At 28.6% G+C, this 16,381-nt stretch overlaps 1 protein-coding gene across 1 annotated transcript; it reads left to right on the top strand.

The window, feature by feature from the left end:
- The first annotated feature begins 469 nt into the window (after positions 1-469).
- LOC108687920 (venom acid phosphatase Acph-1-like) lies at positions 470-6,692 on the top strand. Its single transcript, XM_018193963.1, has 7 exons — positions 470-635; positions 1,048-1,155; positions 2,155-2,420; positions 3,800-3,953; positions 4,023-4,146; positions 4,905-5,116; positions 6,423-6,692. Exons 1-7 carry the CDS (start codon positions 546-548, stop codon positions 6,690-6,692), a joined length of 1,224 nt encoding a protein of 407 aa, XP_018049452.1. The 5' UTR covers positions 470-545.
- The last annotated feature ends 9,689 nt before the right edge of the window (positions 6,693-16,381 follow it).

The following is a 16,381-nucleotide window of genomic DNA, read 5'->3' as shown; positions in this document are numbered from 1 at the left end:
CTGAATCATTTTCAAAAATGTCAGATTGCTATTTTTCACAGTCTATCACACGTTTGTAAGAAATCAATAAAATGGAGTTCTCGAAGATGATAAGACTCACTTTGTCGTTCACTAACAATTATAATTTCATACAATTCATAAATGAGATATCGCGGCGGAATGTGAGTGTTCGATTAAAAAATTTCTACATAAAGAATTTCCCTATGAGATCGTCAATTGCGGTTTTCTGTAAGTTTCCTGTTATTTACTTACGTGTCCTTCGTGGAAGGTGACGATTAAGAAAAAGGATCGGATTGCTTGATCAGAACGGAAAACTTGCTAATAAAAATCATTGGAATTACGAGCTTGTTCGACTGTTCCTTATCCCACTCCCACTCACTCATTCAAGTTAGCAGAGAGGCGAGAGTAGAAATATAAACACCATCCGTAGATTGTAATGCCGTGAAATCGTTGATTCCGATCGCGACGGTTGTTCAGATCGTTTCGGATTAAGTGTTGAAAGTGTTCGTTCCATCTAAAAGTCCTTTCAGGAAGATATCGGGAGAATGTTTCTGCAATCGATAATTTTCACCATATTTCTTAGCAGCCTTGCGTTATCAGCTACTCCCGATGTAGAGCTGCAATTACTTCACGTGGTAAAGTTTTACTTCATTCAAGTGCACACAGAAAGCGTTCGTAAAACCAGTGAGGATTATTTTTTTCTCAGGAAGATTGTATTCAAATAATGATATAAAGAAATTATGTTTTTTTCAAAGATTTAATTTAATACTTTTCTGATTTTTTTGCAAATATATAATAATTATTTTCTCCTTTTCCAAAATGTGAAATGTGTTATTTCTACACTGTGTTATGTCACTGAGAGGCAAACATAAATTTTGCAAATTATGCAAGTGTGAGTTCGATGCCGAGAGAAATTTTCGAGAGAAATTAAAAGAAAGCGATCCCTCGTGACAAAACATTTACATTATTGCGATACCGTCTGTGCGGTAACAGTGATGGTAACGAATGAAGACGACATAGCTTAAATAAATATATTCTGTTTCGAAGGTATTTCGCCACGGTGATAAAGTGCCCCATCGAGAGTTTCAAAATTATCCCAATGATCCATATCGCGACTACTCTTACTATCCAATGGGAAACGGAGACCTGACTAATGTAAGTATAAATCACAACAGTTACAATAAAATATATCACGTAATCAAATATTGTTAATCCAATTACGTGATTTAATTGTAGTTTTAGTTTGTTGTCTGCTTAAAATCAATGTCGTGTTTCTCAATTATTATTTCCTTTTCTTATATATATTTTTTTAAAATCTTATATAAATTTTTTTAATATGGTTTATGTTTTTGTTAAAAATAAAGAAAATATTTTTGTCCCTATCAGGGTGCCCTTTCAAAGATTGATGACCCTATTAATGTACCCCCCAATTTCTGTTTATCTATATTTGACTTATATTTTAACATATAATTACTTAACAGATAATAGACGTAAGCTAATTGTTTAAGGTAATATTGCATAAATTATATTTTAATTATATTTATAATTTCAATGTACACTCATAACACAATATTCTCAACTTCAATAAAGGACACACTAATAGGGAGAAGCTTAAAATCTTATATTTTACTTGACTCATATAAATTCCTCTAAATTATGATATCTTTTATCACAATCTAGGAAAATATTTATTATATTTTAATAATTAAAAAATAGAATATCATCTTTAGTATCATATTAAAATAATTTAATTTAATAAAAAAAATACCTATTCTTATTTATTAGTGCTAGTTTCTTATATTTAATTAAATACAAAGACAGACACAATAATAGAAATAGTTACTCTTGAAGCAAATTAGATTACAACGCTAGCATTAAATCTTTATTTATTCATATTCTTGTTATCTCTCTTTTGTCTCTTACTCTTGTCCCTATTTTTATGCAGCATATAGTAGTGTAAGTGTTATCTTCAAATTTCCAAAATCTCTAAAATAATTAATTTAAGTAATTTCCGTAAATGAGAAATCAATTCTCTACCTTTGTTAAATATTCGTTATTTTCAATTAAAGTTGAGAAAACAGTTCGGTTTAAAAAAAGTCCGTAAAATTTTCCGGCTCTTCGAAACCTATCCAATTCCATCCTTTTTCTCATTAGCAAGGCAAGATGCGAGAGTACAAAATCGGGACAATGTTGCGCGAGAGATACGATCAATATTTCGGACCGGATTATTGGCCGTCCAAGATCTATGCCCGATCTAGCGAAGTCCCGCGGACTCAGCTGTCTCTCCAGTTAGTTCTGGCAGGATTATTCCCGCCCTCCGAGAAGCAAACCTGGAATCCGCACTTGCCCTGGATTCCGACATGGACGTTCTTCGTGCCATACAAGACTGACAACCTCTTGTTTCCGCATTATTGCTATCGGTAAGTAACTTTACAGAGAATTGATCACAAGGACTTGATAACAGGATTATCTATCAAATCTCTTTTCTTTAATCTTCTTTTTCCAATCTTTTTTTCATGAACACTTAAAATATATTTGTTTCCCTTTTTTGTCTTGTTTTCAACTATTTTAGGTTTAATATAATCTAAAATAAAAATAGAAATATTCTCTCTCAAAAAATAGAGAGAAATAGATTTAATTATTTTTGTATGCTCTGCGCAAGTGCATAATGTTTTACACAGAAAACTCTAATAATATTTTAATCTAGTATTTCTAATTGTTTCATTTTTAGTCTCAAATGGTTATGCTAAAGTTTTAGTGTTTAAATAATTTGGTGTGAATTTTTATATATATCCAATCCAGCAAACTGCATACTAAATTTAATTTTTAATCTTGAAACGCAATAAACGGAACTAGAAATTAAAATTATTTACAGATTTTAAAGAAGTTTATTAGTATCAGATTATTAATATCCTTAAGATGCCTTGAGCATCAGTCTTATTATGTTGCTTGTCAATTTAATTTGTGATATTACTACTTTAGTTCTGTTTATGATTGTGTTTCAAGATTGAAAATTAAATTTCACGCGCAGTTTATAAGATTGGATATGTAATATAAAAATTCACGAATTGAATTATTAAAGCACTAAAGATCCAGAATAACTATTTAAGGCTTTCATTTCCTAGTTGTGTATTCATATTATTGTCTTTTGTCAAAAGATATTTTGTTGAAAAATTAAAATTAAAAAAGGGGCTACGAACCAAAATGCTAATGCTTAATAAATCTTACACATCAAGTATATACGAACAAATCTATCACTAAATCATTTTCAATGTTAATAAAATGTAAATAATAATAAATTTCAATCGCAAAGGAGCAATCATTAAAGTTGAGAAATAAATAACCATTAAAACGTCCAATCAAAAAATGCAAACATAAATTATTTTAAAACCGATGATTAAAAATATTTTCTTATACATATATAAACTTTGTTACTTCTCTCTTTTGATTATAAAACGATAATATTCCAATAACGTTCAATCAATAGAAATCTCCGTTGTTATCAATTAACAAATCTCAAAATATATGGATGGCCAATTGCGTGACTAAAAGTATCAGTATAACAAAAATTGTTGTATCATACTTGCAAAAGTAGATCAACGTTAATCTGAAAACATGAGAAAACTCCATCGAATTCTATAATTTCTTAAAAAATTTCAATTGCAATCAGTTATAAAAATACAAAATTTTGTAAAACAGTTATGACTGGAATCTTCAAAACGAACAGATAACTATCGTTAAATTTTAAAGGCCAATCAACTCATTATTTTGTTTAATATTTTTTCTCTTTATTTTTTAGATACATGGAAGAATATCAACGATTCCTTCAACTAGATGCGAAAGAGATGATTAATAAGTACAAAAATATAATGGATTACTTGACGGATCACACCGGTAAACTAATCAATACTACGGAAGCAGTTGGTCATTTATATAATCTATTGAAAGAGCAGGTAAGCAATTATTCTGATAGTAATAAATTTATAAGTTTATCTGAATTTTTATCATATAATCATTTTCAGAATGCACAAAATTTGACACTGCCAAAGTGGACGCAAAATGTTTTCCCGAGTCCGATGATAGAGTTGATAGAGTTAGATTTCAAACTTCGATCATATACAAAAACTTTAAAAAGATTAAACGGAGGTTGGTATTGTGCTATTATTGTAGAATGTTCTTGAAATAAATCAGCAAATCTTAAGGAGATGTAAGCAAAAGCATTAAGAAATCTCCAGGAAATTGAGGAAGTCAAAAGATGTAAAGTTGTCGCATCACTGATAATAAAAGATCAAGCTTAAAATTAATTGTAGCTTTGTGATACAATAAAAATGATACGTCATATCTGAAGAGCAAATGATCATATTGATTATCAGAATTCTGCTTGACAAGATTAAAAATTATAAATACTATAATAAATATGTAACAATTTCATGCAATTAATCTCAAGGAACTATGTATGCAAAATGTATGCAAAATATATATTTTCATTTATTAATCTCAAGGAATAGACGAGAACATAAAATGTGTAATTATTTTATACTCTGGTATAAATACCAAATCTATGTTCAAGTTCATAAAACGTCAATTCAAAGCACAAGGGAGTTATTTCCGACAGCTCCTTTAAAACTTAAAGAAAAAATAATATTCATTTTAAGATCAAATCTCTATGAATTTCTTAGATATTCTTATATAAAATTTCGCCACAGGCAGAAAGCATTTATAATTCAGAAATAATGTATTTTTCCGGATTCACAGTTATGTGACTATATTTCATATTCAAGATAAATAGAACATATCATTAAGATTTTGAAATTTATTTCAGGGACATCTTATTTTCTTTTTATTTTATTATTTAAAAATAAAATCTCAAAATTTTTAATTGTAATCGGTCTTTATATAAACAGGCATGCTGCTTCGTAAAATAGTAGATGATATTCAAGAGCACCAAACAGGAAAATCGCCACGTGATAGAAGAGCTTTTCTATTTGGCGGCCACGAAGTTAATATAGCTGCTCTTGCCTACACTTTAGGAACAAACGAACCAACAGTACCACCTTATGGTGCTACAATCATTTTAGAAACTCTCCGAGACAACAAGGGAATTTACTACGTTCGGGTATGTTAATATAAATATCTCACGCAACAAATAAGATCATTGAGGGGAAGACGTCACACTTAAGCCTTTATTCCTGAATAACTTCTTAATGTTATTGAATTAATGAATGAATTAATGAAAAAATATTATTTCTATATATTCTAGCAACCTTTCTTTATTTATACAAATCAATAAATTAAACTTTTGATTTGTATTAATAAAAAAAATTGATAAATTGATTGATCATATCCTGTAAAAGTGGCATCTTTCCCCTATACGGATAAGATGCCACCTCCTATGGAAAAAGATGTCATAAACAATTAAATAATGTGATGTAATATAAATTTGTATATTTTACTTATTTATAATTCATAATCAAAGGTTTAAGCTATAAGAATACATAAAGGTATGATAAAACAAATTGAAATATGAAAGAAAATAATCTAGGAAATAAGTTGGACATACTTTTATTTGTTTAAATAGCATTTCGTTAACTTAAAATATTTCGAATTATATAAAGCATCCAAAATTTTAATTCATAAAATCGTTTTAATGATGGAAGCAGGAAAATTATATTTTATGTTTACTGTCATCTTATTCCCAAGTGTAAGAGGAATATTCTTCAATTGCAACTTTTACGCATATAAGAATATTACAAATTATAATCTATATCATCCACATGACCTCCAGGGAACACTGATTAAAACCGTATATCATTTGCCCGGTTTTACAATAAGCATCGAAATACAGACCTTAGCTATTAGCATACCAAATATTACAAAGAGCATGTTTCACGACCTACCTTTTCATATTTCGTTATAATCTTTACCAATCAACTTTGGCATGAACATGTTCATCTCTGCTGATAACTGCGCAACTATAATATTTATCACATGCTTGTGCACAGCTATGGCCAACGCACGTTCTATAAAAAAATTATAAACAAAGTCTTTCCCCTTGTGGTATCTTCTCTTGAATTACCTAGAAATTATATTAATTTTTATAGTAATAAATTTTCTGTAAACAATTAATAACAAATCTATTTTCCGCGAAATGCAATTCAAGAAAAGACTTGATTCTATTTTCTATTCTAATAACTATATATTTTTATATCTTACGAGAAGTAGCCTCCATTTGATGCACACAATAACTGTCGGAACTGTTACTGTTCAATATCTCAACGTAATTTTTAAAACATTCTTTTTAGACCCGATTTCACAATTTACGTTCAATTTTTTAACCAAGATTTATTCCTCATCTTTTTTCAATTCTAAAAAGAGTTAAGCGCTTGATATTAAAGATTTATTTTTCGTGAACTTCTTCACAGGTTTTATTATGGTCTGGCGTTACGGAACAATTGAAAATACAGACAATCCCAGGCTGCGCAGAGATATGTCCCTTTGAGGACTTCCTCAGAATTGTGAAGGACGTTCTGCCGAGTGATGATGAGTATTACTGTCATCGGGATAAAACAGAGGATCTTAAAAAAAACGCACATCATCGATCGTCGGCAGCATGTATCGCTAACGACAAAACTTCGTGGTACATCTTTCTCACCGTTCTCTTCGCATTTATATCAAAATTCGTGCAAAAGTGACTTTTATCAATATAATCAGAATTCTAGATACTTTTTTATACTTTTTTTTTATTGTATTTTTTTCGCAGAAAAAGATAAGAGCCTAGCTACATGACCTTAAGTTAAAAGGAAATAGTTGCGAAAATCGTCGCAGTACGCGTTCTGACCGATATCGGAAATACTTCGCCGAAACTATGAGAACGTTCGGGAAGCCCAACGAGGTTGCGGCTATGCGTTTCGCTGCATGTGCTGCGGTTACCACGTTAATGCATTTTACCGCACGCGTTGTTACACTGTCGCGTTATACACGGATCACTGTATATATGTAAATAGCTATCGGTATATCAATTTCATAGTCGATATCGTATTCATTTAGAAATAGACTTCTCTTACTCATAGACACGTATTATCAGGAATGTATATTGTAAAATGTGTCTCTAAATTCCTAAACTATAATTTAAAAAAAGTAATTTTTTTCCACTTAAGTAAATATGATATTAAAGAGGAATTTTATATATACATCATCCTGTGGTAATATATTTCATAAATAAAAAAATTTAGTAAATTTTTTTTTATTTATTATTATATAAAAAATCATTTAGATCTCATCTGGAAAATAATATTTAATTGCTCATATATTATAAATACATATGTATACATGTGTATAATACACAGAATTAGGAAGTACTAGTTACTTGTAACTAATTTATAATTAGGCTCGGTTTTTCATTTTCTGGTTAACTTAATCTGATAAAGATTAAACTTAATCTGATAACCATAAATTAATCAGCTAATGAAAAATTAAGCTTTAGAGTTACTATTTTTCAGTAACTTTAACTTCGTTCCTTTTTTTCCAGTTGTAACTGTAATTTATTTAACTTAATTACATTTCCATTAGTAATTAATTTGAATTACACATTTTAAACTTATTTGTTAATTTAACGTGATTAGTTAGAATCTGAATAATTGCGCTACTATCGCTATCGATAGAAAACAAAGGCTGCGTTCAGAAGACAAACAATAATTTAGGGAATTATTCTGTAACTCTAAATGACTGTGATTGTAGCTTTACAATGTCATTGCGCAACTTGTTTACTATATACAATACCTATGCAAAGTTTCAGTCGTTAGAAGTTACAGAATAGGCCCCTAAAGTTGGCTTATTGTTAATGTCCACTAGCTTTAGCTCTCGTAAGCGAATTATCTGTACAAATATTACATTATAATATTTTTATTACAATTTTTATTCTGCTGTTGTTAATGTCTACTAGTTCCTTACATGTAAAGAGTCGTCTATAATAGGAATAATATAGTGTAAATTGTATAAGCTATAAGAAATTGATCAATCAAAGTATAATGAGAAGAATAATTGATTACGACTAGTTAATTTCTTACAACTTACTGCTTACTAATGCAATATTACTCCTACTGTAGACGAAAAAGTACATTATATTATCTGTTTGAATATCATAAGTAAAGTCGTAAGCAAAGCGACCAATCATAGTAGATAACATGAAGTTATTAACTTACATTTTTTTTATTATTGGCCAATTCGCTTACTGCTTACATTTCAAATAGAACAAAAACATATTACATTAGTACATTATAAAGTGTAGGAATGACTATTTTTGTTTTAAAACTGTTTAAGATTATTTTAAAAACGATTTTTAGGAATCAATTAAATAATCATTATTGTATAAACGTTTCAAAATCGTTGTTTTTTAAGATAAAATATAAATGAAAAGAATAAGTAAGTGGTGAAGGATTGCACTATATATCATTTTAATTAATGAAACGAAAACATGAATTTATCAAGTTACAATGTCTGGCTGTGTAGCAGATTACTGCACAAACTCATTTCTGGGTTTGCCTCATTCGCACTCCGTACTAACTCTTACTTGAGGTACTCTATGAGGTACGCTATTTCATTTGTGCGTTTTTGTCGTGAGACAAATGTGTGTAGGACAGAAAGATTCTCGGATCTATCTGTTTTATAGCCAATCAACAGGCTTAAAAAATTTGTCGAAACACATAAACAAAGTGGTCTTTTGTAGAGGCCTTTTAATATACTCTGTATTTGCATTATATAATATTTGTCTCTTTGAGAAAGGAGGTCAGTCAGACTTATATGAATCTATTGTAGCACACGAATTAAAGAAAATAATTTTTTTTAATATCTAGGCATTAAATTAAACTCCGATTTATATCCGTTTGTAACAACTTTTTTTTCGTTATCTCAAGAGTTTCAAAAATATAAAGGATTAAAAAAAATGCCAGCACTTCACTTTGAGATATTTGAAATCTTAAACGATGTCATTTCGGGATCATTTGTACCTGGTTGTATCACCATCGATTTCATTTAAACTTGATGGCGAATTTGGCTTTCACCCCTATTTAAAAAATAAGGTACAATGAATCCTTTAAAAATACAAACGAAACTAACGGGCACAAACGAAACAGCACCCGTTTACAGATTTAAAAATATCTTAAAGAATGGCAAAGTTGGCTCTCACTTCTGTTTTAAAAATTCGATACAATCACCTCCTCAAGGACAAACGAAACCGATGGTGATATAAATCAAGTTTAATTTAATATCTATTAAAATATATTATATTTTTTAAATAGGGATGCCAGGTTCACCAATCAGAGCTTTTCTAATCACTCCTTTACTAACTGTTTACGTGAAAATTTCCAATCATATTTAAGTAATTTTCCGATCATATACATATAACTTCTATGTAAAATTACGTGCATTTTTTTAGTGAACGGATGTCCAGGATCTATTATAATCATCAGGTTATATAGATGTTGTAAAAACGTTAGCTAAATTTGTTGATAAACGTTTTAAAATGGTTTTGTTATAGCAAAAAAATATAACATTTTAAAATAATTTTTATACTGGTTTTATAAATTCGTTTAATTGTTATTTCTAATGTTTCCTATACAGACACTTATAACATATTAAAAAGTTTATTTGTAACCGTTATTGACGTTTTTTCAATAATTTTTGTTCTACTTGGGATCTTATTAACTTTGTTAAATAATATTCCTAAAATAATAATAGATGATTATATGTCAATTCCTGTTAATATTATGTTATTAAAAAGTAATAATATTTAATTTTAAACAAATGTATAATATAAAAATCGCAATACGATATATCGCGTACACTGCAATTAAAAAAAAAATCGCAAGCACGATGCACAATTTTGAAAATCCCACATCCCTATTATTTATAAGTTCGGGAACAGTTGCGGTTTTTTTATTTCAAAATTTGTCACGAAAAGTTAAGTCAAAAAAAGTCTTTAAAAATTTTTGAAAGCATTTATATTTGAGAACATAACAACAAGATTTTCTCTTTTTTCAATCAATTCTTTAATTTCGAAGAAGAAAACTTTTATAAAAATAAGTTTTTATAGTTTTTATAAGAAATTCAAGAGTAATTGCGAAAAATCATCGCATCATATTTTTTAAAAACTATTAATTTTTTCAATTTTATGTACTAATTTGAAAACGAAATATAGAAACGAAACTAAAAAACAAATTCACAGCTTTATCTTTTCCCCTTAAAATTTTCCTTGAAAACTTCTCTACGAATACGAACGATAGGGACATATATTACATACATGCAGACATATATTTAATACACCTAATATGCAGCATTAAACTCTATAATATACTATATAAAAAGAGTCATTAAATGAAGGCTTTAATAAATTGTGTATTCTGTGCCTCTCCAACATGCTATGTGAGACAGACAGTACATGATCTGTTACAGATCATGATGAGATCTGTCTTTCAATTGACTTACTTAAGAGCAGTTTTTCTTGCATTACGAATCCTTTTGTTCTATAGAGTTCAATGCTATATAATATTTTTCTATCACGATTATACAAAAACACAGGCTCAACATGTTGTTTTTGTATATCAAAGAACATTATACTGCCGGCGCCGCTGTATTATGAGTTGCTATAGTTACATTATTTTTCGCTTTAAATATACACGACTGAAACTATAACCAATAATCATAATCTTCACAATATCTGTCTGTTGTAATAGTAATCATTATATCAGTTCTTATAAAAAGGATTTTAATATACATAAATAAAATTTCATAAGAATTATACCAGTATTGCTTAAATAAAATAAACATTTAAAAAATCCATTTTAACACTGTACTATTTTCCGCTATAAAATATGAGTGTCTTTTATATATAAAAAAGTGTATGTTTTGCAGTGTGAAATTTTCAAAATCGAAAAGTAGAACTTGATTAATATTCATGTAATAGACATATAATTATATCCATAATTAATCGTCATTGATAAAAATTACTTGTGACACTTTAACATTTTTTTCTTCACTGTTCTACAAGTATCCAGAAAGTACATTAGTATCCATAAAGTCTTGTTATATTTTTTAATATTTATTGTAAATAATGTTATATTTATAATCGATACATGCGTAAAAGTTGACAAATCAAGTATTAATAAATCAATGAAAGATTTCTCCAAATGTGTTCTCGATCTGCTTGTCTTTATTGATACGCTTTAAAATATAAAATAAAAATAATATAAGTTTCTTTCACATGTTAAATACATAATTAAATTTCTATAAAGATCTGGCAGTAGAATGATCCCAAGTAAAAAATAAGCGACAGTTTGTGACGGGTATTTAAATTTACGCTATCACAGATAGCGTAATCAGATTAAATTCTCCGTTTGGCAAATGCGAAATTGGAGCAAATTTGATTTCAAAATGAACGAACCGACTCTTCTATTTTTGTCGGGGTGAAGAGTTCAAGAACCTGAAGAAAACGCGATCGAAAAGTGGTCTCCGTAGAATTGCGAGATGGAAATAGATACTGCTGCTTCGATCGACACGTTCATCATATTGATATAGAGCACCGTTAAAATCACAAAGAGAAAAAGGGCAATTTATATTTCTTTATGTATAACGCGCGACGTTTAATATCACGTTTAATATCACGTTTGATAGCGCACTAAGTTATCACGAAGGACGTTTGAGAAACACTGTCGGAGCGATTCATGCGCGATCCTCCGCTGCCGTTTTTCTGTTCTGCATGGAATCGAGATATCTCAACGCAGATACGTGCATCAAGAGGGGTCTCTGCACTTTCGTCACGGTGATTCACCTTCCGTGGCGAAACTACGGATGCGTGCGTACCTAAGATGTACTGTCAAGAAGCACGTTTTGTATCAAGTATGTTATTTACATAACGATGGTTCTTGATAATAAGCTGCCATGGTGCGATGTCATTGGATAAATGACAAGCTTGTTCTTCTTCTGTCATCAAACAAGTGTGACGCAGATTAAAACAGTATAAAATATGAGTAGCGTTGAGGCTACGTCTGTCCGATTTATAAATGGCGAATGTTATTTGTATTAGAAAAAAAACCGTTGGTGCATCGGTAATTGCAAACACACGTACTCTATAAATTATAAAATAAAATATATTGTTTGTATTAAAATTAATTGATTTAAATCAATAATCTAATAAGATCATAATATTGCAAAATATTAAAATTAAATTATATAATTTTGTGGCCTATAAACATCACAAGAAGTAATTTCTTAAAATTCAAATATTACAAATACAATTTGTCATCATAAACAACATCATAATATAAAACGATTTCGATTTTAATCTTCTTTATTTATCATCGATTACATCAATCATAAATTAATGTTTCAAAAATTAATACACATAAGTATAAAGTTACTAATTTAAGAACGCATATATCACAATTAATCCCTGACGTTGAATCTTATTATCATTAACGATTGTTTCTCAATAGTCATGTCATAGTTTTCAGAGATAAGATGCAATGTGGTAATAGATAATTTATCAAGTCAGTTCGCATTCTTATGTCAAAGATATAAAATATTTTAATAACCAATGACAAAAATCTTGTTAAATCAAAAATTTAAAGAAAAGTCTAACAAAATTGACATGAGATTTACATCTAAGTACATTTTCAATATATTGAAAATTTAAAAATCATTGAAATGAACAATAATGGTTTTCAATATATTGGAAATTTAAAAACCACTGAAAATAATAACGTCAATGCTTTTTGCATCAAATAATTGCTTATCTCAAAGTTTACTGTAAAATATGCTTGGAAATTTGGTTCATACGTTGTGATGTTCGTGTTCGTAAATTAGTAATTTAAATTCATTGCTCATAGGTATATTATAGTTTTCAAGATGTTAATTTGTAATTGATGTAATTAATAATAAATAAAGATTACACGGAAAACACGTTTTGCTAAAATATCTAAAAATTTAGCTAAATACAGATCTGAAAATAAAAATTTTGCTGAACCATCAAAGTAATCATAGATAATAGGACGCTCAAACTAATTGCTAAAATATCAAAACTTTTGTTTGCTTCTCATGCTTGAGATTCCTGCTCAATTATTATATATATTTGATAGTCCATCAAAATTATTTTTAGATCCGTATCTAGGTAAATTTCTAAACACTTCAGTAAAATCATTCTTTCCGTATAAATAAATCGATACATTTTTATATTGTAATATAGTTTAAAATAATATCATATTTATAACAGTACAATACACGTCTTCTCCGTGAAAAAAATCAAAGAAATTGTGTGAAAGTAGATGTAAAAAAAAAAACGCGTCGCAAAAATCTCGACGCACATCAAGTAACGTGTTTTATGCAGCCATTTATCATTTGCTTCATATTGGCTTTTTACAATTGTTTTAAATTATGTAATAATTTTTTGAAATAAATAATTGATGTTTTTGCATGTGAAATTATGCAATGAGTCCGAATACAAAAAAAACTGTGAATTATTTTTTTCATATATTTAAAAATTTTTGTATAACAATAATAATAATAATACAATTATAATTATAATTATTATAAGAATCTTGATCGTTTGATTTATCGTTTTGATTCCGGTTTTGTATTACAATAAACCAACAGTATTCACCAAGCATATGTCTGATGTCTTTTCCTTTGAAGCGTTTCTCAATGTCTTGGTGAAAGCGTTCACCATCATCATTGAATTCACCCCAATTTAGAAAAAATCCAAATGATTGTGAAGAAAGTATATTTTGAACGACATGTTAACTTTCATTGCATTAAAAACTGAAGTCATTTCAACAATAATTTTTTTATAATTGTCGGCTTTTTTATTGCCCAAAAAATGTTCGGTTACCAAACCAATAAATCAGTACCAAAACACGTGTATGCTTTCCTAACATCTACTTTTAGAATCTCTGAATTTTTCATGGGAAGAAACCTGTGCTGTCCAGTATTATAAAAAAGACATTTGATGATACTTAAAAAACGTTAATGACTTGATCTGGTAAAACGCTGAGACATGGATATTTTTTTTATATCTACTTTTAGAATCTCTTTGATTTTTTTATGGGAGGAAAAAAAATAAATTTTTGTCGTACTGTGTAATATTTGAATTTTAAGAAATTATTTATTGCAATGCTTGTTATAGGGTACAAAATTATATAATTTTTGTATTGGTTAATTTTTCACTGTAGATGTACTATTTTTATTCTATACTGATATTGGTATACTGATACAATACTGGTATTTTATTGGATATCTACGTACTAACTTAAATCTTACACGCTATATTACTGATTCGCTTCTAACAAAGCCATTCGGGCAGAGCGTTTTCAGCTAAGAGAAACCCTTTTGAAACTGATTGCGAGCATAATTTCTCGCCTGAGGCATAGTCCAGTATGCTTTGTACTTGTATTCAATAAGCACTGCAAGTAACCACTGCTGATTTATACGAAATTGCACAGTATGTAAATACGCCGATCAATTTGAATAATTAATAGTGTGGAATCACTAAAGCTTGGAATCTAAATGGCTCGTTAATGCAATCGATAATCAGTTTTGCTGTTCGTATTTGCTCGATTAAGTATTTTAAGCACGTAACGAAGGCATCTAATTTCAAATTTTAAAAATGTTTGTTCAAAAAAGTTTAAAGAAATCAAGGACAATATTTATGCCATTCGATGTATCTTTACGTAATAATATTTATATCATTTTTTAAATTATCCTTTAATAAACAATTTAAAAATCCCCATCTTTTCAGAACTTTCTATTTTTCTGGTTGAGAAACTCTGATAAGTGAATTTTTAAAGCCTTTAAATGTATGCTTTCCTAACATCTACTTTTAGAATCTCTGAATTTTTCATGGGAAGAAACCTGTGCTGTCCAGTATTATAAAAAGACATTTGATGATACTTAAAAAACGTTAATGACTTGATCTGGAAAACGCCGAGACATGGGTATTTTTTTTACATCTACTTTCAGAATCTCTTTGATTTTTTTTTATGGGAGAAAAAAAAAACAATTTTTGTCGTACTGTGTAATATTTGAATTTTAAATTATTTATTTAAAATTATTTATTGCAATACCGAAATTCTTATCGTTAAGGAAATTCTGCGAAGATCGGAATAAACGATAATCGAAGGTTGTTTGAGATCTTGGATGAATACAGGTTGTTAAGATAGAACAATACCGAGTACATAACGAGACCTTGTATTGTCATTTTGAGATCGTGGTAAAGATCCGATACGTTGAGCGTACGCGGTTAATGATTACATCATTCTAGATTACGTTGACAGATAGATACGCATGTAAGCATGTATGTAGTTACAAATCTGAGCACGTGAATTCTATGCAATACTCTTGGTTACTAACTTTGTTCCTCTTACAAATAACTAATAAATTATGATAACTTGGACATTTTCTTATTAAAATCTAATCTAATTGATTTTCAATTCTAATTGATCTCGCAGAAATATGCTATTAAAATATCCGATGAAGGTAACATCCTGTGTGTACGTATGTATAATTGTATACCTATAACTTTTTAAAAATCTTACATAATTATACTTTATTTATATATTATTTATATATTTATATTTATATTTATTTATTTATATTTATATATTATTTACTCATATATGTATAATTATGTAATACATATATTACATTATAAAAGATATAATCTTTTGTAATGTAATATTGGATCAGGGAAAAAGTTTCTTTGTATTTTAATAAATTTTTTTTCATTGTTATGAAATTTTTGTTATAACTATATTATTCGCTAGAGCAAAAGTTACTTGATCCAAACTAATTTCATTTTATATTATAAAATCTTATATATAAAATAAAATTATAATTTTATACACAGATATATCCAAACAGTATTTTTTACATATATAAAGATCTAAAAATATATACAATTTATATACGGAAACATAAAAAATTTTTCCTGACTAGAAAAGAGTTAATCATATGTTAATAAAAGTAGAAAAATTTTGTGATGTATGTTATTCTTCCTTCCTGTTCATGAGTGACATAAATAATGATCACGCGACATTCAAGAATATACGTACCTCATTGAGAAAGATGGTAAATCATAAAAGTATAAAGGTGAAGGTGTGGGAACGCATACCACAGATGAACAGCAGGTAATGTCCTCTCAAGGCAAGAGTTTCTCAATAGGCACGCGATTGTTAAGTGGCAGGGACAGATACGGCAACGGCGGAGAAGCATCATAAAGAATTTTATCAGTTTACATTACGGAATTTCACCATAGCATATTTGTTATTTAATTTCAATAATTTCGATTATCGATTGTTGATTGTAAATATATTATATAATTGTGTTGATTAAATAA

The sequence above is a fragment of the Atta colombica genome, unplaced genomic scaffold (assembly GCF_001594045.1).
Source record: "Atta colombica isolate Treedump-2 unplaced genomic scaffold, Acol1.0 scaffold220, whole genome shotgun sequence".
Taxonomy (NCBI): Eukaryota; Metazoa; Arthropoda; class Insecta; order Hymenoptera; family Formicidae; genus Atta; species Atta colombica.
This window is presented reverse-complemented; position numbering and strand designations above follow the sequence as displayed.